Raw genomic sequence first — 20,768 nt, 5'->3', positions numbered from 1 at the left:
GCCGGCAATCCGTCGGCCCCTGCCGCTTTGTTGTTCTTCAGGCGGGCAATTGCTATTCGAACTTCTTCATGGTCGGGTAATGGAACGTCTGCTCCATCGTCATCGATTGGGGAATCGGGTTCTCCTTCTCCTGGTGTTGTGCGTTCACTGCCATTCAGCAGGCTGGAGAAGTGTTCCCTCCATAATTTAAGTATGCTTTGGGCATCAGTGACTAGATCACCTTTGGGGGTTCTACAGGAATACGCTCCGGTCTTGAAACCTTCCGTAAGCCGCCGCATTTTTTCGTAGAATTTTCGAGCATTACCCCTGTCGGCCAGCTTATCAAGCTCTTCGTACTCACGCATTTCGGCCTCTTTCTTCTTCTGTCTACAAATGCGTCTCGCTTCCCTCTTCAACTCTCGGTATCTATCCCATCCCGCACGTGTAGTGGTCGATCGTAACGTTGCGAGGTAGGCAGCCTGTTTTCTCTCCGCTGCGACACGGCACTCCTCGTCGTACCAGCTGTTCTTTTGCACTTTCCGAAAACCAATGGTTTCAGTTGCAGCTGTACGTAAGGAGTTTGAAATGCTGTCCCACAGTTCCCTTATACCGAGTTGTTGACGAGTGCTCTCAGAGAGCAGGAGTGCAAGCCGAGTAGAAAATCGTTCGGCTGTCTGTTGTGATTGCAGCTTCTCGACGTCGAACCTTCCTTGTGTTTGGTGGCGCGCGTTTTTTGCCTCACAGAGGCGGGTGCGAATCTTAGCTGCAACAAGATAGTGGTCCGAGTCGATGTTAGGACCTCGGAGCGCACGCACATCTAAAACACTGGAGACGTGTCTTCCGTCTATCACAACATGATCGATCTGGTTGGTAGTTTTTCGATCCGGAGACAGCCAGGTAGCTTGATGAATCTTCTTATGCTGGAATCTAGTGCTACAGATAACCATATTTCGGGCCCCGGCGAAGTCAATCAGCCTCAACCCATTTGGGGATGTTTCGTCGTGGAGGCTGAATTTACCGACCGTAGTGCCAAATATACCTTCTTTGCCCACCCATAGCAAATAGAGCGCTAAAAAAGCCAAGACAAGGCCCAACATGTACAATGCGGGTATATTAGAAGAGGTGATCCCCGATACGTGGGAGGTCCAGCGTTCTACTCCCAAATCAAAAAAGCCACCAGAAGAACACTCATTATATCGACTTTTGTACATGCTCGACACGATTGGTAAAGTGTACGAAAGCATTGTAAAAAATCGCTTGGAGTTAGCAATCCAAAAAGCCGATTACACAGTACAACAGCTAATCTGGGGGGTGAGAAATTCCAAGTCAGGGTGATGGTACTAGGTCAGTATAGTAAAACCCTCAAAGGGTTTGGCGTTCGTATGTGTCAGTTTTTTTTTATGGTAAAAAAGAATCCCAAAAATGTTCCACGGTGTTATCAGAGTAACAATACGATTTTATAGAAAAAGAGATCCACTATTGACGTACTAAGAGAAGTAGTTGATACTGCGAAGTGTGCAATAAATGTTAAAAGATGGAAAGGTGAAACAAATACTAAGCGCTAATAACCGTGGATATGAAGAATGCGTTCAACTCCGCAAAGTGGGCAAATATAATAAAGGCTCTATACGAAATACGCGCTTCACATTATCTGATAAATATTAAAATGAGTTAATATCAAAATAGGAGATTGTTATGCGACACAACCGAGGGCACTTAGAGCTACACTACCTCCAGTGGAGTACCGCAAGGCTCGGTTTTAGGTACACTACTATAGAACCTGATGTGCGACGAGGTGTTAAAAATAGCGCAACCTTAAAACATGAAAACAATCACATATGCGGATGAGCTCAAAGTGGTAGCAGTGACTAAACATCTGTATAACTTCCGGATCAAATGCAATAGCTGCATGAATGGTTTGCGCCGATAGTTTGCTACCATGAGTCCGGAGCTGGAGGGCAGAAAAAAGAAGTCTTGCTAATAAGCACCAGGAAAATTGAAGAAAAGATATCGCGTGATAAGTGCTTCCCGAACCATATCAAACGACGACGAGACGAATTCGCGCGAATGTATAACTTATCAGAGACGTCTACCGCAGCAAAAAAAAAGAGGAGAGAAACAAAAGCATGGCAAAAAAATGTCTACTGAGTGGACGCAACTACTCCTCTTCGGACAAATATATACTAATATTACCATTTTCAATACAAATCTTTGATATGATGTAATATCATATGATTGGATATAAAATAAAATAGCGATGCGAAGCGCAAACACAATTAAGAGAAGACGTTGGATTTGCAAATAATAATATGATAGAATTATATAATAATATGCTGTGGTGGCTGAGATGTGAAGTGACATAATGTCATACAAAATGATATGATGTGGTTATTATGAAGTGATGACGCATAAAATTGCACTAAATTTTATTAGTAAATAAGATAGCTTGCGTGGAAGAAAAACCCACAGAAAATGTTGTTAAGTTGATGTGATGTCATATCATGTGTTATGATGTGATATGTTTCTATATGATAACAGTTCATATGATGTATTTTTATGGTATTTTTTTTTTGTGATATATAGGTAGTTTTACTTTATGATGCAATATATTGCAGGAAGTCTTTATACATGGGAATATGTATATCACGAGTTCTCCATTCAGCAACTACAATAATATTGGTAGTTCAAAAAAGAAATCGTCGTATCAACATTATAGAAATTAATAACAGAGATTGTCGCATTTTTAATGGCTACAATTAACAGATTTTTTAAATTTTCTCCAAATTTTTAGATATCTAGGTTTTACTCTCCAGAAAGCATTTAAGTAAGAAAGAAAGAATTAAAGTATAAAAATTCAGTATACCGTCACCTAAAATGCAAAATAACGTAACATCACTTTTCATAAGTTTACAGGCGAAGGAAAAACGTTATAATAGAAACCACTCATATTGAAACAAAATTTGAGTTTTGGTTATAAATTGGTTATATATTGGTTATATAATGGGTATATATTGGTATATAATGGGTATATATATCTGACACTTGAAGCTGAAAATTTAATGCTACATATATGTAATATGATGTAGTGAATCGTAACTAATAAAAACTCAATTGCGATTTTTTTGATGATACGTTGTTTTGCATTTTAGGTGACGATATGAAAATTACTCAGCTTTATAATAAGCTACTTAGCATTTTAATTAAGTTAATATCAGTTCAACCTTTGTAGCATTTCATGCATAATCCCTCAAGCGCCTTCGAACCAATTAACCGAAAACGCTCAACTCCAATTCATGCACAATTATACTCTCTGCTTTTTAGCTTCAATTAAAAAGTACTTATTACAAACATTATATAATGAACTGATTTAATTTCGCAAATATTGACACAGCTTAGATTTCACTTGAAAGATGAAAAGGGTGTAGAATTGAAAAAGAAAAGTACGCATCCAGAGTGTGTGTGTCTGTATGTGGGCGTGAGTGTGCTGGCATCGCACAAGTATTTATTAACTCTTCTAAAGCAGACGGCGAAATCGTCTATTAAAACGCACAGAAAGCTGGAAGCCCGCTAATTTAGGTGTATAGAAGTAAATAAGTAGTTATGTATGCTATACAAATAAATGCATGTATGTATAATATGTATGTATGTAGTAAATGTTGTTTATTTGTTGGGTGTGCAGTTATGCGCTTCAATGGCGCGTTTAATTAAGCATAACTCTGCGCAATGTTGATTTCGTATTTAACATGAAGGGAATCTATTTAGCACGAAGAAACCGTTAAGCCAAGTACAAATGAACTGTTACAAATATAAACCAACAATCGACATCCGCAGACTACTTGCAAACTCATTTTGTGTAAAGACACCGAGCGGCTGGATAATGAGAAAAGTGAAATGCTTAACTAAACGGCATTCGCTTTTGACTGTCGCACAGACATATTGACGACTGCCTACCACTCCTTCTAATCGCTTGTGGATGCTTTTAGCAACAACAGCAGTAGGTCTAAAGTTTTACAAAGCGTAGCTGTTGCTGTTGCTGTTGCTTTGCGCGATGTATCATTACTCTGAAATAGGCGTAGTTCGCTATACGATTGCATAGCCTGATTAAAAGCTCTTGCGCGTAGAGGCGTTGCCTCTTTCCAGACAGGTGCGTAAATATACCGTTTAATGAGTTAGTGGGTGGCTTTCGCTTATCTCAACAGGCGTTTATGGTCTGTTTGCATTGAAACTTCGGCCCAAACACTTGCCATCAATCAATCAAGTGTTTCATGTCTAATGAACAAATGCGAGAGCAACTCATGCATGCTAAATAGCAGCTAAAACTGAGTTGAACGTTGAAAGCGGGCGAGTACTTATCGTTAAAAGGAGCTAAGCTGGTGCTGGCGTTGGATGACTTTAAAAGCGAACGATCCATATGTAGGTTTCGTGTATATGCGATTGCAGGACTGAGTGTGCTCTGATAGCATACTTATACACAAGAGATGAGGTTATCGAAATGAGAGTTTCAATTGCAAAAGTGAGTGTACGGAAGATGGTGATCATTGAAATGTGTGTGAGCTATTGCTGTCTAGTAGACATACTGCTAACCACTTTCAGGAACTGAAAACTACTATATACTGATTATGTATGAGCATATGTACATATGTAGACATCGTGAAATAACTAACAACCCACTTTTAGTCATAAAGATTTAGCTCATAAGCCTAGCTTTCTAAAAAAAACGCCATATTCGGTAGATGTTTTCCTAAGTTAGGTCGTAGGTTAGGTTAATCCAAAATCAATGGATCTCACTTGGACAAGTATTTGTTCGTTTTGTTAACCAAAAAGTTCTCAAAGTCCATGACCTCATAGATGAACGAAGGGTTTTAAGCTTACCAAAAATTTATCGACTAATATTAATCCCAATCACTTTGCTTGGTTCCCCACAGTTTTACAATCTCAGCCATGTAAAAGCTGGGCTATAGAAGACAAGATGAGTCCACCTAGCCTTCCTCCTTACAGTTTTGGCAAGAGTAGTCCGACAAAATATTAAGTCGTACCGCGTACGTACCAATTGAACAGTGTCCAGTCAGAACCCCGAACCCCTGCAATAGCTGCGATATTGACTATGGTAAGTGCAGCTGCTCTTACGGTTCAGCTTTGGCCAGAATCGCAGTCGCACAAGTTCTGGCTGTTGACCAGCGCTTGTCAAGTTCATTGGAGGTTTATAGGTCCAGCGCTAGAGCGCAAGAGGACTTCGGATAACCGACTCGCTTCCAAATTAAGGGTTCCTAGTAAACTAATCGAACTGACAAAAATATACGATAAAATAGCTCACATATGTCTAGTCTAGTCAAGCAAGACTGTTCCAAGAAGTTAGTAAGAAGAAATTGTATTCAAAAACTCCTAAGGTCTTCAGAATAAAATTAATATCATAAATAAAAATTAAGGCTTACACATTAAGCATCTTCTTTCTGTTGGCGAAAGTCAGCAACCAATATCACACTTAACAAAACTACCTTTTATTATTTTTAATCAAACTAAATTTTGTCCTTTTTTCCTTTTCCCACTTACAGAGAATATTTGGCAAACGGAGCTCGACTTTATTGCGGTCAATCGTCGTAATTTAGTTGTGCTTTCGGTGGTTACAGCACCCTACCAAAATAGTACAGGCATCCACGGCGACGTCAGCAACAGTCTGGAGGACGACCAAGACGATGACTACTACAACGATACGATGTTTACGGCTGTCGGTGCTGGCGCTGCAGGAACCGACATAAACAATAATATGTTCGACATGCTCACGAGTTCGAAGCAAGTTAAATTCGGCAATCGGAAGGCGGAAGCAAAGGCGAAGAGTAGCAACAATATAGGAGTGGATTTTCGTGATGGCGGGAAGACAAGATATTTTGAAGTGCCCGATTTAATTAATCAGAACAGCAAGGAAGAGCGAAGAGACCAAGAGGAAGCAAATAATAATGATGATGGTGTTGCTGATGTTGATACAAACCGCAAGAACAACAATAAATTTGACTTGAATGAAGGAACTGATATTTATGATGGTAGAGGTGCCGAAGGAGGTGGCGTTTTCGCAGGCGGTGGTGATGGTGAGGGCGAGAGCGAAGGACGCATTTTCGTTGAACATTTCGATACAAAGGATATTTGGAGTGGCAAAGCTGTTGACATACCACAAACGGCAACCGCAAAAACCAGCACAACAACAACTGTAAGGAATTCGGTAAATTTGATAGTCGAGAAGAGCAACAACAATAACAACAAGAATTATGATCAAATGTGGGACAAGTTGGGCACGCTTGGCAAGTCAAACAGCCTTGACGTTGCGGCGTCGGACATTGAGGCAGCACTGACAACAATTAAAACAACAACAACAAAAACTAATAGCCAAGAACCAAACTCATCTGTCAAAATTACCAGCAGTGTGCAACCGAAAACAACAACTACAAATGCATCCAATGAACTTGGAAAGACAATAGGACGCGGCTTGGACGCAACACTTGGAACCACTGCTGGCGCTACAACAACAGCAGCAACCACAAAATACTTAAGCAGTGTGGCGGAGAGAACAAGTAACACGAAATTGACAACAACAACAACAACAACACAAACCACCAGCGGGAGCAAGAAAAGCAACAACAAAAACAACTACAATGACAATGATAATGAAGATATATTAGTTGCCGTAAGTTCCACCACAACAGCTGCCCCACCAGTGGCACACACCCAACCCACACGCACGCACCATCACCATAACCATAAGGAACAACCACAACAAGCCCACCACAACAGCACACATTCGACAAAATCATCGCGTAAACATCACGGCCACAATCGGCAACATCATCGTCAACGCGGCGGGCAACAACACAATCGGCGCCACCACACCAACACCGCTGGCGGACGTTCCAGTGAGTCGACCGCAACACGCACCTCACGCCTCGACACAGGTCGTGCCGCTGTCGATTTGCGACCTTCAAACGCGTACGGCAACAACAAAGCGGCAGCAACAAATATCGATTTAAATCGGCTCGATGAGTTGGATTTGTCTGCGAGCACAAACTTTGAGCAGTCCATAAATTTGCCACGCGGACAAAACCGCGGCGATTCAGCGGCATCTTTTGAAACAGATGCGCTCGATTACGACACACGCCGCAACTACGGCAAATCAACAGCAACCATTAGCACGACAACACGTGACAGCAACATTCATATTGTTAAGCCCGAGAAGTTGCCGGAGATTATACCCTCCACGCCATTAACAAGCAATTCGAAAATTATCGAAATCAAAACCAAAAGCGGCAGCGGCAGCGGCAGCAAAAGTGCCAGTAACGGTAATATTGTGAAGCGTATCAAGCGTATGGCCGACGAGGAGATGCAGGTGGAAATCGAGCCGGAATACCTGGTGGGTGAATTAGCTGGCAATGATTCGAGCGAGTATATGGCAGCACCCTCATCAGTAGCCGGTTCCGCTACATCTGCAATATCTTCTAAGTCATCAGCTGGCAGCAGCATCGCAACCGCACAGCAGCCACCACAAACGAGTCTGGTGCGCCTCGATGGTTTCGCCGGCATGCTACAAATCTTCTTCGGCATTGAAAAGCCCATCGATATGTCGGTGTTCGACCACCCGCCAAGCGCGGAGTTTGTGAATCTTGTCTTTGCGCTGCTGGTCTGGTGTGTACGTTATCCTGCTGTCTTTTGGACGACAACGAAATCATTCGCGACCATCTTTAGCATACAAATGATTGCTGTCGCTTTAGATATCACATTTAGCTACATTGGCGCTGCCAACTTATACAAATTGCAGGTGTACAGCGAGGCTATGCCCATCCAAAACTCCGGCCTCATTTTGAACGGTGTGGTAACGTTGGCACTGTTTCTACTGTCGTCCGTGCTGATGATTGCCTCATCGATGATTATGTATTTGTATGGGCACGGCAGGTTGGCGGCGAAAATGCGTGATCGCTCATTAATCACCATGAAATCGAGTGAAACGTGGATTTATTTTGCACACTGTGCGTCGCTCTGCTACGTTTTGGCCCTAGCTGTGGTGAAGGCGCCACTTTTGAATGACCTCAGTGTCACGTATAGGAATAACTTACACTGCCCGACATTTTTTTCAGGTGAGTACACATGGTGCAACACATACATGGTTAGTTCAAACACGATGGACTCAAGACTTTGGTATGGTTGATAGACCCATTATTAATATAAATGATTAAAGATCTACTCAAGTCAAAGCAAGCAAGTCACATCCTTAAGACTGCAGCTGTGTAGTGAGTAGATGTAATATTTGATGCATTCCTTTACATTTTACTGAGATTTTATATAAATGACCTATAAGTGGAGGTCATTTGCTTTTTAGTGATATAGCGATCTTTGCGAACAGCACTTGCTTACAATTGTGCCAATGTTTGCAGAATAAATCGATTTTAAACCGTTAAATTATTTTAGTCGCTGCACTCTTCTATCAGCTTCTCTTGAGCTTCCTTGTTTACTTTTTCATGTTTCATCAGTATGTATTTTGACATGAGAAATTGAAAGAGCAAAAGACAGCACTTGAACCCGTTGATGACGCGTCAAATCCAATTAGCTGTACAAAACGTGAAATAAGCAAAGACAGAAGCCAATTGAAATGAAAATGAAAATCACAAAAAATACAAACAAATACCAGTACTAAGTAGAATTGATATTAAATCGCATTAGTCAACGCCAACAGCGCGCAAAAGACAGTAAAACTTTGTAGTCTGGTTAAGGGGCTATACCAGTGTGACGCATGAAAAATTAGGCGATTTTCGTGAATTTTTTTAAAAGAAAGTACTAGATTGAATGTTTCGACATTCTATGGACGTAATAAGGTATATTTTTAGCTATATCAAAATTTGTTTTTTCACAAAAATATTGAAAAATGACGGAGTTATGTGCTGTCTGCGGAAGTGCCGAAAAAACGGGAAGTGCGACAACTGCTGGCATGATTCCGGTCGATTGAGAAATATGGACAGATGAAGCAAAAAATCTCTTCAGATTCAAAATGTTTATTAAACTTAAATATATTTTCTATGCAATGAACTACGATCTTTGAAAAATATCCAAAATTAAGAAAATGGCATAACTTAAAAAAAAAATCGTTTTTTTTACGAAAAAAATGGTAGTTTTTTTAATGCCAAATTGACGATTTTCAACGAATCAAAAAGATCGAATTCTCTAAAACTCAATGTTTTAAAAAGTAAAATAGTATCACTTTTTTATAATAGATTCCGTTCATACATAACCTCACTATCACCGGTACGTAATTAAACTTATAAAAAATAGATCAGCCTTTCAAATTGTATAGCAGTTAAGACAATATTATAGGGCAACACTGGTAGTATGGAATCAGCAATTTTTTTTTTTTTTGAAGTATAAAAGGGGAATTAAGAGTACTTTTGAGACTTAACAAATAGAGAGAGGATACTATACTTAAAGGTAGATTGCTCAGATGTCAAATTACTAGCCCAAACAAACATAAACATAAATAAAAGTGTTATAGGCATTTACAAAGAATTGTTAGGAGCAGTAGTGGCAAGCTGCTAGTTCCAATCGGCTTTTATGCATCTGTCAGGTTGGGCACTAAGTGACAGCAAACAGCTTTGCTAATAGTCGTCTTGGCTCAATCCGTACGTATTTTTTGCCACTTGATATTTTCTACTTTCCGTTGACACAAACTTCATACATGCCCTGAAAGCTCTACACTACATTTTCTAAATACTAAAAAGTCGACTTTAAACTTTGTTCATATTCTTCTCTGACTTTATCTTTCCAGCTCTCATCAGCGTCGTACATCTCTTACTGTGGATTGTCATTTGGCTGGGCTTAACGGCCAAACGTCGTTGGACCTTCAAGTTGCCACCAATGGATGCCTATGGTATCACAAAAGCTACGACACAACCGTTATTGATGGCGAATCGCAGTAGTTTGCCCAGCGCTGGCAGCGTTAGCGGCAGCGGCAGTAATATAGGCAGCTCGGAGCAGAAGAGCTCATCCATGATGAGTAGCGGTGGAATGGGTGGTGGTCGTGGTGGCAAATTGAGCACTGAGTCCAGCACCGATGGCGGCGGCGATGATGTATACTGGCCAAAATTGACACCAAGTTCACCAAAATTGAAGGTTACCTTCAATGAAGTACCGAGTACGTCAGATGATGTCCTACTAATTGGTGACCAAGAACAAAACGATGGCAAGCGGTAAAAAATCGTTTTCTTTAAAACTAAACAAAAATTAAATTGAATGAATCAGAAATGAATACTACCTACAACTACAAAAAAGAAAATAGTACACACGAGTTTTAAAAAGCACTGCAACATTATTCTTTAATTTAAAACTAAATTTGTTTTTTTTTTTAGTTTTTATGCTAGCACTTATTTCTGCTCAATTGCTCGAGAGTGGTGCTCACGAAGATATTCGGAGAACTATGTAGCGTTATTTTTGAAGAAAATAATTGGTATTATTACGACTTAATCGTTGTTGTTGTGAGCGTTAAGTCTTTGCATATCACTGGATAAGTCAGAGTTTGATAATTCTTCAAAACGATACAGAATTATTACTTCCTCACTGAATTTAATCTCAACTACGAGTCTTGCTTAAATATTTATGAATTTCTGGCTTCTTCAAATCGAACTATGTAACAGAGACGTCTTCACAGATGCTTTCAATTCCACTTAAAATATGTGTATCGAATAAATTCCAGGCGAGAGGTAATATTCGAATACACTTTCCAGCAATTGAGGCCGTAAGTCAGCGATAACCCGTTGTATGTTCGGTTCCAAGGCATCATTCGTCTCGGGCTTAACTGCGTAAACAAGCAACTTCACATAATCCCACAAAAAAAAGTACAGTGGTTTTAAATCGCAAGATCTTGGAGGCTATGCCACAGGCCCACAACGGGAGTTAATGCGTTCGCCAAAAGTTTCCTTCAATAAATTGATTGTTTCGTTGGCTGTATGGCATGTAGATGTCTTGTTGGAACCAAAAGTCGTCCACATTAACATCCTCCAACACAAGCAAAAAAATCATTAATCATGACTCCATATCATTCCCCTTTGTTGACCAATGATTCCCTCTGTTCAAAGAGCACATCAAACACTCATTTTTTGAGGATGCAACGGCGTCTCTCAACAGAAATTGTGTATTATCATCACTGCAGATGCCACAGTTTGCGAAAATGCGGTCCAAAGCTGAACAAACTGTTAAATTTTTTTTTGGCCACAAACCGGCCTCGGCGGGTTCTGCGTCAAATACTTTCAGATCTGGAGTATTTTCATCCATTCGGACGACATGACCTAGCCAGCGTAGCCGCTGTCTCTTAATTCGCTGAACTATGTGAATGGCGTCGTATAACTCGTACAGCTCCTTGGTTCCAAGATAGATGAAGTTATGACTGTCAACAGTGACGTGGAAACCAAGTCGCGAGTACGACTACTGATTATTTGATAACAGGAGATATTTCGTCTTGCCCTCGTTCACTAACAGACCCATTTGCTTCGCTTCTTTATCCAGTCTGGTGAAAGCAGAAAAATCGGCGCAGTTTTTGAGGCCAAGCAGCTGTACACTCTTATAGAAGATTGTAGCTGCTCGCTTAAGGTCTGCAGCTCGAATTATTTTCTCCAGCAGTAGTTTGAGAAAGTCGCACGATAGGGAGTCGGCTAGTCTGAAGCTTGTTTAGCATTAAACGGATCCGAGAAGTCCTTCCCGATCCTGACAGAGCTTTTGGTAATGCTCACCCTCAGTTTACACAGCCGGATTAGTTTTGCGGGTATACCAAATTCAGACATCGCGGCATAAAGGCAGCTCATTTTCGTGCTGTTAAAAGCAGCTTTGAAATCGACGAACAGATGGTGTGTATCGATCCTCTTTTCACGGGTCTTTTCCAAGATTTAGTGCATGGTGAATATCTGATAACACTGATAAGGTCCAATCAGTTTGTTGACGGTGCGCTTTAACCTTTCACACAATACGCTTGTTGGTAGAACCTTATTTACTACAAAACACCCGTAGAAAATATAACTGTCTATAGTTGAGCCACCTACCTTCACGAGCCACTCACGAGCAGAGCATTCTAGCGCATTTCAAATTTCATTTGCTGCATTTCATTTAATAAGTTGAGCAAACAATTGCTCTGTTTGGCGAAATTCATCAATATTTCTGAAACAGGACTTTAAAATATATAAATGTGTACATTTTTGTTTTTGCTTTAATTTTTTTTTTTCGTATTCATTTTCACTTCACATTAATAAATAAAGGTTTTAAAATCAATGCACGTCACCAGTTTGTTTGTTTTTTGTTTTTGTTTGTGTCACTAATATTTAACCGCATCAAATATTTTCGCTCATTTTGTTTATTGAATATCTGTTTTTGTTCGATTATTTATGATTACAGCACATGTGTTGAAAGTGTTATTATTTCGAAAGTGATATTTGCTTTCAAAATATTTTTTGTTGTTGCAAAATAAGCAAATTGAATATTTTTTACTATTTATTTTGTTTTAGTTTTCGCGCACATCAGCTTTTGTTAATCACTCATATTTTCATTTATTCACCGTAGCACCTCAATATGCTTACAAACGCGCATATTTTGGTATTTTGCATTCATTAAATTTAGAAAAAAAATATAATTAAAAATATATAAATTTATTGTTTTGTGAATTTTGCGCACTTTTTCGATAGAGCTTGTTCATCTGTATGCAAAATAGTCAAATGCATTTGGAAATTGATTAAACGACACCGCAGACAGACACACACTTTTGTAAGAGTATTGGTCACATTGACAATAAGAAACTATTTTTGTTCCGCTTGTCGCCTGTTTTTAATTAAAATTTACTTATATATAAACTACGAACTTTTTATTTAACAATTTTTATGTATATTATATAAATGCGTACTTTTATGCATATGTATGTATGTATGTATGTATTTAACTATTGTTACTAATAATGTTATTTAGCATCAAATGGTTTGTAGTTCAGTGATATGTATGCAAATGTTTACTAACATAGTTATTATTGTTTAATACATTTTCATATAGTATATAGTACCTTATATGTATGTACTCATATGCATTTGTAGTATGTATGTATGTTTATATGTATGTATATGAATATATATGTGTGGCAGTAGCAAACTAGTTAACCAAAATGTATTAAAAACATGAAAAAACGTTCACTTTGACTGCACCAAAGCCTCCTTACAAGAACTTGTTTTTGATCGTTCAGCTTATATGCCATATAAATACTACGAGTATTGAAAGCTATGCTAAATTTCACGTCAAAATATTCATTAGTATTTGAGATATGCGTCGTTTTGTGAGGCTCTAAAAGCGAATTCTTCGATTTCTACTATGTCTGAATTTATTGAACAAAGAAGTGCGTCAATGCACCATCTCATAGTGCATTGGTTATTCGTGATCATTTCTCCACATTTTCAACTAATATCATGCCGCAACCACCGTATTCGCCTGATTTACCTTCGAGTAACTTCTGGCTATTCAGCGAATTCACAAGACCACTACGAGGACACCGTTTTGACTCAATTGAGGATATAAAAGCTGAATCGAAGAAGGCTATGTATGATGGCCATCACAACGGAGAATTTTTCCAAGTGCTATGATGACTGGCAAATTCGTTGGCATAAGTGTATTGCAGGGGAAGGGGATTACTTTCAAGGAGATGAAATGGACAAATTTCACCTTCCAATTTGATCACTGCACAATATATCTTAAGCTATGTGCTATAGAAATCCGATATCAACAGTTCCGACAAAAGAAACTTCTTGGAAGAAAAGTACGTTTGCAAGATTTAAGATCGATATCTCAAAAACTTCTTCTTCTATTTCCCAACACCTCCGTTCTTGCATCAAAACGCTAAGCTCGTTCTCCACTCTTTGTCTAGTAACGACATATGATAATTCGGAAAAAATAAAGCTATCTGCAAGTTGCTAGATTTAATCACTTAATATCCTTTCCAAGACTACTATATTGTGTTTCCTTTTCGAACCCTCCATAGTCAGTTATGCAAACAAATACCTTTTTCCGGCGAATAACTTTGCCTGATTCACTTAAAACTTGTTTAAACCGCCTTCAAACTAGGTTAAGTTAGCTTAAGCGGTCGATCCTAACACCAATCTCTGCTGTTGCACCGGTCCGTTGTGGTACTTAAGACTCCTATATAATGGAACATAAGATCCTTACAAATCGACAAATTTGTTAAGATGTCCAATATCAGTTTCGGTTATGTCTCCTGGTCCGCCGAAGGTGAAACGCCAAGGTCCATTGGTGCAGTGCCAGAACACAAAACGCCAATGGCAATCCAACTCGGTCCCATTCCGATGTGAGCGGGACAAAAGTGCCTCTTCTGGCTAGCTCATCGGGTTTGCAGTTGCTAGCAATTCCGCTAAGACCCCGCAACCAAAGGAGTCTGATGATAAAGTAGCTTGATGTTATTTCTAATGAGAACAGATACTGCTTGACTAGCTTTAAAACGCAGTTAGCGAGCTCAGCCGCTCTGTTTTCGGAGTAAATATATATACATCTTCTAACATCTACCCAAATAGAAGCCACTTCTGCCTGAAAAACCGTACCGGTAGACTAAAGCTAAGATTGACAGAGAGCTCCCTACAGAAAACTGTTTCTCCAACCTTTCTAGCTTTGACCCATCAGTGAAAAAGCTCACTACGCGGCTTCTTCAGCGACTTCTCCCCATCCACTTATTCCTCGTTGGTATATGATAAGAAAAAAACCGCCACAAGTGGCTTCTGCTACGCAGAGGAGAGAATTTCGGATTTGTGGCAGTCCCCAACCTTTTCCCTATAGCTCCTCTACTGCAATAAAAGGCAACCGATGCCGCTCTTACTCTTCTTCTTCTACTTCTTTACTGGCGTAGACAATCGTTTCTTCTTTTCGAGTTACCAAGAGCAGCCAGGTCTTTCTCCACCTGATCTTTCCAACGGAGTGGAGGTCTTACTCTTCCTCTGCTTCCCCCCGCGGGTACTGCATCGAATACTTTCTGAGCTGGAGTGTTTTCATCCATACGCACAGCGCAGCTGTTCCGCAAAATCTTTCTTTCGAACTCTCCCAAGGCTGACTCATCAGATGATGATGTCATAGTTCATGCCTGCGCCGCATCTAGCAGTGCAGGAATAAGGAAGGAATTATAGAGTTTGGTGTTTGTTCGTCAAGAGAGGACTTCATTTTTCAACTGCCTACACAGTCTAAAGTAGCACCTGGTAAGAATGACTCTGTGTTTGATTTCAATGCCGATATTGCTGGTAGTGTTGATGCTCCCTCCCTTACCCTATCTTCAATATTTCACCTCCATGAAAGCTTTATATTAAAAATAAGCCCGAGGTATTTCACCTTATCAACAAGTTAAAGACATGTACCTCTAACAGAGTGGAGAGGATCGTTTGGGATTTTAAACCTCCTAGTGAATGAAAACATTTCTGTTTTACCTGGGTTGACGGCTAAGCCACTTTGGATACCCCAGTTGGATACCACATTGAGGTACCCTTCGGTTAGCTCGTAGATGGTATTTATAAAATTTTCTGACCAACGTGCTCAGCGTAAGCTCTAACCCGACAGCCTCGTTCCTCGAGCCCTGACTTATAGAAATATTCTGCTTAATGTTGAAAAGATATGTATAAAGATAGATAGCAATGCAACAGCTTACTAAACATATGTAACCTCAGAAAGGTGAGGTTAGCGAACTTATTCCGCATCTTACGTAATTATAATTATGACTGCCAAGGACTGTTATGCTAATATTAATCAAAGTCAACATCAAAGTCAAGGTGGAATTATGAATGAATGAATATTCATAAAGGAATAACATACATTGGTGAAATAAACAGTTATATGTATGTAATAACATAGGAAGCAATCCGATGAATAGAATTACGCATGCACATAGAAATTATTTAATGTGTTTACTGAACTTAACATCCGGTGTTTGAATCGACATACATATGTACATATGTCTGGGAGATCATAAAGGATTGTGTGAATGATATCAAGAAGAGTGATATAATAAATATATTTACACATACATATGAAAGTAGTTTCTATAGTTGAACCAAGTCACCTATTGTTGCTGCCACTGTGAGGAACATGTTTTTACACTCATTCAAAACCTATATACATACTTCCATAGTTATATAATATGTATTCTATAGTAACGTAACATATATACATACACATATGTCTGTAGTGCAATGGAATGTCTAACCTTTACAGTAATAAATTATGAAAAATGCACTTTCTTTTCTCCACTTTGCCAACCATTTAACCCTTGGCTGCACTCTGCGACCAACCAACCGACTGTTCCACGGAAAATACGAAATGTGAACTGTGAAATATGAACTGCGGCACTGCAGCCATTCGCCCCGTGGAACCGCGATATGTTTTGCCAGTGTTGCGGGGGAAATTGACGACGGAGAATATGCGACACTAAGAACTGCCAGCGCTGCCACCATGGCAGGCATCACCGTTACCAGTATGAGCAGCAGCAGCAGCACCAGCCACAGCAGAACAACAGGCAAGAGCAACATTGACCCCATCATGACGATCGGCTGTGGCAATGAGACACATGTCGGCGGCCTCACCAACAAACACAGCACAACTCCCACCGGTGCGCATGGCATGAAACTTTTACAACTCAGCGAATACGATGAGCTGCCACCGCCACCACCACAACTAATGCCAACTAGTGGTGGCAATCACTCAACAGCCGTTCGTGCAGATTATACCAACTACGTTAGTGGTGGTGGTGGTGGTGTTGTTGTCACTGACCCTGACGGTGGTAACTATAACAACACTGCCGGCAGTGGTAGCTTCGGTGATGACAGCGCCTCGGAGGAGGGCAAACTATTGGCTTGTGTGCGTGATGATAGCGTGACATATGCATCGACTCGCGATTTGGAGCCGCCAACGGCAACTACATTGCCGCCACCACCGCCACCAAAGCATGCCACAGATCAGCAGCTCATCGGCACGGGCTGTGCTAATATGAACACCAATATCGCTAATGGTTTAGCAGAGATGAATAGGAGTGGTGGCGGTGCTGGTGGTGGTAGTGATGTCGCTACTACTGCCATGGCAGGCCGTGCTCCCCAAGCTATACCGGAGAATATGCAATTGTCTTCGTCGCCGGAGCATCTAGTCAGCCCATTGGCACCGGTGACGGTCACGGTGCACACTAACGAAGCACATGTGAGTACATATTTATAACTAATTATATAACTAAAATAATATTTACACTTGTAAAACGCACATACATACATATATGGATTATGTGAGATAATTTGTGAATTGTAGAGCTAAATAATGCTAATATTATTGCTGTGACTACAAGCGAGTGATAGTATGGTGCTATGGTATTTTCCAATCAACTTTAATTGAGATTAAGCACAATTGCTAGCTTATAATAGCAAAGCGCAATAATCGCGCAATTAATGTTATGCCGCGTAAGGCAAGAAATTATAAAAAAAAATCGATGTAATCCGATTTTAGCACAACCACACACATTCCTAATTCCCACTTACGTATCTAAAGGGTATACCAACGAGAGCGACGTGATGTTAAAATGAAATAAAACAAATGTTAAAAGGTTTCTGCTTTTTTGTTGTATTATCATATAGTTTTACGCCATTTATGATTTGCATAAAATGGCCACCACTTTTCCGTTTCGATGACCCGGTACAACACTTCGGCTGGAATTTCGGCTACAGTGGGCTGAATGTTGTCGTCAAGCTGCTCGAACGTTGCTGGTTCATTGGCGTAAACCAGAGAGAAGAATCTAGAGGCGTTAAATTAAATGATCTTGGCGTCCATTTGACTGAGCCATTTCTAAAAATTAACGAATCTCCAAATTTTGAAAAAAAAGTCAGTCAACAACTTTTTTTTTTTTAGTTCCGAAAGTGAAATCTTCTAAAGATACTGCCAGAGACTACCAGCATGTACGATTCATATTGCCCGCTAGAGCACACCTCTTTCGGGACCACGCCCAGACAGTATTAAATAACAATGCGGGACTTGCAAAACAGTATGCCTAAAACCCTTAACTCCGCCTGCTGTAGCTTGTACAGCGAGACCGCCGTTAAGCACTACTTCGCAGGGTCAAACTGGGCGATAAATGCCTCTTCACATCTTACCTTCAGGGTAATTCATATGGTCTTATGCTTCTCCGCCGCCTTTCTTTTATTAGTTCTCGGAGCGCTTTGCGGTCCACTCTTTCATTTTAGCCCACACCAGCTGTGATCGCAGCATGTAACTCACTAGGTTGTCGGGTTTTATCCTTTCATTTGTTAGCTTTTCTATTGTGGTTCCGTCTACTACATACCTCGAGCAGGAGAAAAAGATGTGCTCTGCGTTTTCTGCAGCATTTTCGCAGAAGAAACATTGTGTTTCGTCATCGTGACTAAATTTTTGCAGGTATTCACCGTGTTGTCCGTCAGTCCAGGTCGGTACATTCTTAATTAGTCTATATGTCTACTTTCCTTTATCTGTCGCATTCCATTGCTTTTGCCAGTCATCGAGACTTGTCTTCCTCTCTTATTTGCGCTCGTCGGCCGTTAGGCAGCTATTCATGTCTTTTGTTTTACAGTAGACTCTACTTAATTCAGAGGTCATTATATCCGGTGGCATAAGACCAGATATGATAGCAATCGCTTCGTGCGACACCGTTCTAAACGCAAAGGCAACTCTAAGGGCGCATAACCCGGACACAGCCTTTGCGTTATTGACATATGTTTTTTTACGCGGCTGTCCCCCATATCGGAGCTGCCTACATAAGCATTGACTGGCTAACTTTAGCCAGCAGAGCTCTCCTACTTTGGCTTGGGCCACTAATGTATGCCATTATTCTCGACAGAACCGCAGTCACTGTAGCAGTCTTACCACAGGCTTTTTCAATGTGCGCTTTGAAACTAAATCTCGTATCAATCATAACGCCAAGGTACCTTAATGAGTTTTCCATTACAACGTTATAGCCATCAATGTTCAAGGTGACCGTTTCTTGCCTTTTTCTGCTGGTGATGAGCGCTGCCTCTGTTTTTTCACCTGCAAGCTACAGCTTAGTACTCGTAAGCCAGTCTTTAATTTTCGCCACCGGCTGAAAAAGTTACAATAACATGTGGACCCTTTAAATCAACATAAACGTACTCTTCTTCTTCTTTATTGGCGTTGACACCGCTTACGCGATTATAGCCGATTTTACAACAGCGCGAGTTAATTTTTACCAGAAGTAAAAATGAGTCAAAAGAATATATTTTGAGCTGCACCGAAATGTGTACTCTTTATTAATACTCTTAAGACTAACTTATTACATGGTTCTTATTTCTATTTATACTAACTGTAATAGTATGTTTACTTATTACTAGTTGATAGTTTGTTTAGATACAGATTATATTATTTGTTTAGGTTTGTTTACATATATGTTGTTTGCTTAGATACATTTGCTTTGTTTTAAGATAAGGTTGTTGTGGTATTCAAACTCAATGTTGTTTTGATACTTGTTTGTTTAGGATTGTTTGTTGTAGTGATAGTGAATTTCAATTGTTCCAACTCAAAGTTGTTTTGATGCATTTTGTTAACTGAAACAAAAGGTTGTTTTGATGTTTGTTACTATTATGAGGAATACTTGTACGTTCCTTGACTCGCGCCAGTCGTTCATCCTTTTCGCTGTTTGGCGCCGATTCCAAGTGTAACCAGGCCCTTCCCCACCTGGTCTTATCAACGAAGCGTAGGTCTGTCTCTGTTTTCCCCGACGGATACTGCGTCGAATACAGTCAAAGCTGGAGTGTTTTCATCCATTCGGACGACATGACTCAGCCAGCATAGCCGCTGTCTCTTAATTCACTGCACTATATCGATATCGTCGTATCTCAACCGAGGCTGTTTTTTTACATGGCGGATCCCGAATTCAGCGCACAACCCAGGGGAGGAATGTTTCGCCTTCGGATACTTGGTCTAAGACCGAAAATGGTGAGCTGCTTGAGCCATATGTAAAAGATTCGTTTCTGGCCACGCCCAAGTGAATAGCACTCAGAGAACTCACTTGCGTGTACTTCTACACAAGGCTCCATCCTAAGCTTGCTCTATATGTTACTGAATACAGATTCCAAATCATGATCTTATGAAAATGTATTTTCTTGTAAAAATTCATCACTTTGAACCAAAGTCATATTCCTGACTTCATTTTTGCATTACAAAACTTTGGAAAACAATATTTTAAATTATCTGCGAATCCATAATTATACCCTGAACAGGGTATACAGACATACCCTGTTATGACAGTTTGTCACGAAGTTTGTAACACACAGAAGGAAGCGTCGGAGCCCCTATAAAGTCGATTTAGCCATGTCCGTCTGTCTGCTTGTCTGTCCATCTGTATATATACGAACTAGTCCCTCAGTTTCTAAGATATCGTTTTGAAATTTTGCAAACGTCATTTTCTCTTCAAGAACCTGTTCATTTGTCGGAACTGCCGATATCGGACGACTATAACATATAGCTGCCATATAAACTGAACGATCAGAATAAAGTTCTTGTATGGAAAACTTTCACATTTGACAAAGTATCTTCACGAAATTTGGTACAGATTATTTTCTAAGGCAATTATGTAATCTGCGAAGAAATTGTTCACGATCGAACGATATTGAAATTGAAATGAATTTTTTATGACTCATGCCTAGCTCTTGACCGATGCCACGGCTGCTACTATGCCGGTCTCTTTCGACCAATTCAGCGATTTGATCGCAATTTTCGACGAC

At 40.1% G+C, this 20,768-nt stretch overlaps 1 protein-coding gene and 1 long non-coding RNA gene across 3 annotated transcripts in view; both read left to right on the top strand.

The window, feature by feature from the left end:
* The window catches only part of LOC126767651 (uncharacterized), a 232,017-nt gene that overhangs the window by 92,362 nt on the left and 118,887 nt on the right, over positions 1 to 20,768 (top strand). The gene's annotated exons all lie outside the window — the stretch shown is intronic.
* LOC126767646 (protein tincar) overlaps positions 1 to 20,768 on the top strand; it is a 212,095-nt gene that overhangs the window by 181,937 nt on the left and 9,390 nt on the right. Inside the window, exons 7-9 of one of the 2 annotated variants that reach the window (XM_050485122.1) lie at positions 5,532 to 8,096; positions 9,776 to 10,196; positions 16,374 to 17,208. In XM_050485122.1, coding sequence (XP_050341079.1) covers positions 5,532 to 8,096; positions 9,776 to 10,196; positions 16,374 to 17,208 — 3,821 coding nt within the window. Of the gene's footprint in view, positions 1 to 5,531; positions 8,097 to 9,775; positions 10,197 to 16,373; positions 17,209 to 20,768 lie in introns of those variants that run through there. The other variant, XM_050485123.1, reaches the window with a different exon arrangement.

The sequence above is a fragment of the Bactrocera neohumeralis genome, chromosome 2 (genome assembly GCF_024586455.1).
Source record: "Bactrocera neohumeralis isolate Rockhampton chromosome 2, APGP_CSIRO_Bneo_wtdbg2-racon-allhic-juicebox.fasta_v2, whole genome shotgun sequence".
In the NCBI taxonomy this organism is placed as follows: Eukaryota; Metazoa; Arthropoda; class Insecta; order Diptera; family Tephritidae; genus Bactrocera; species Bactrocera neohumeralis.
This window is presented reverse-complemented; position numbering and strand designations above follow the sequence as displayed.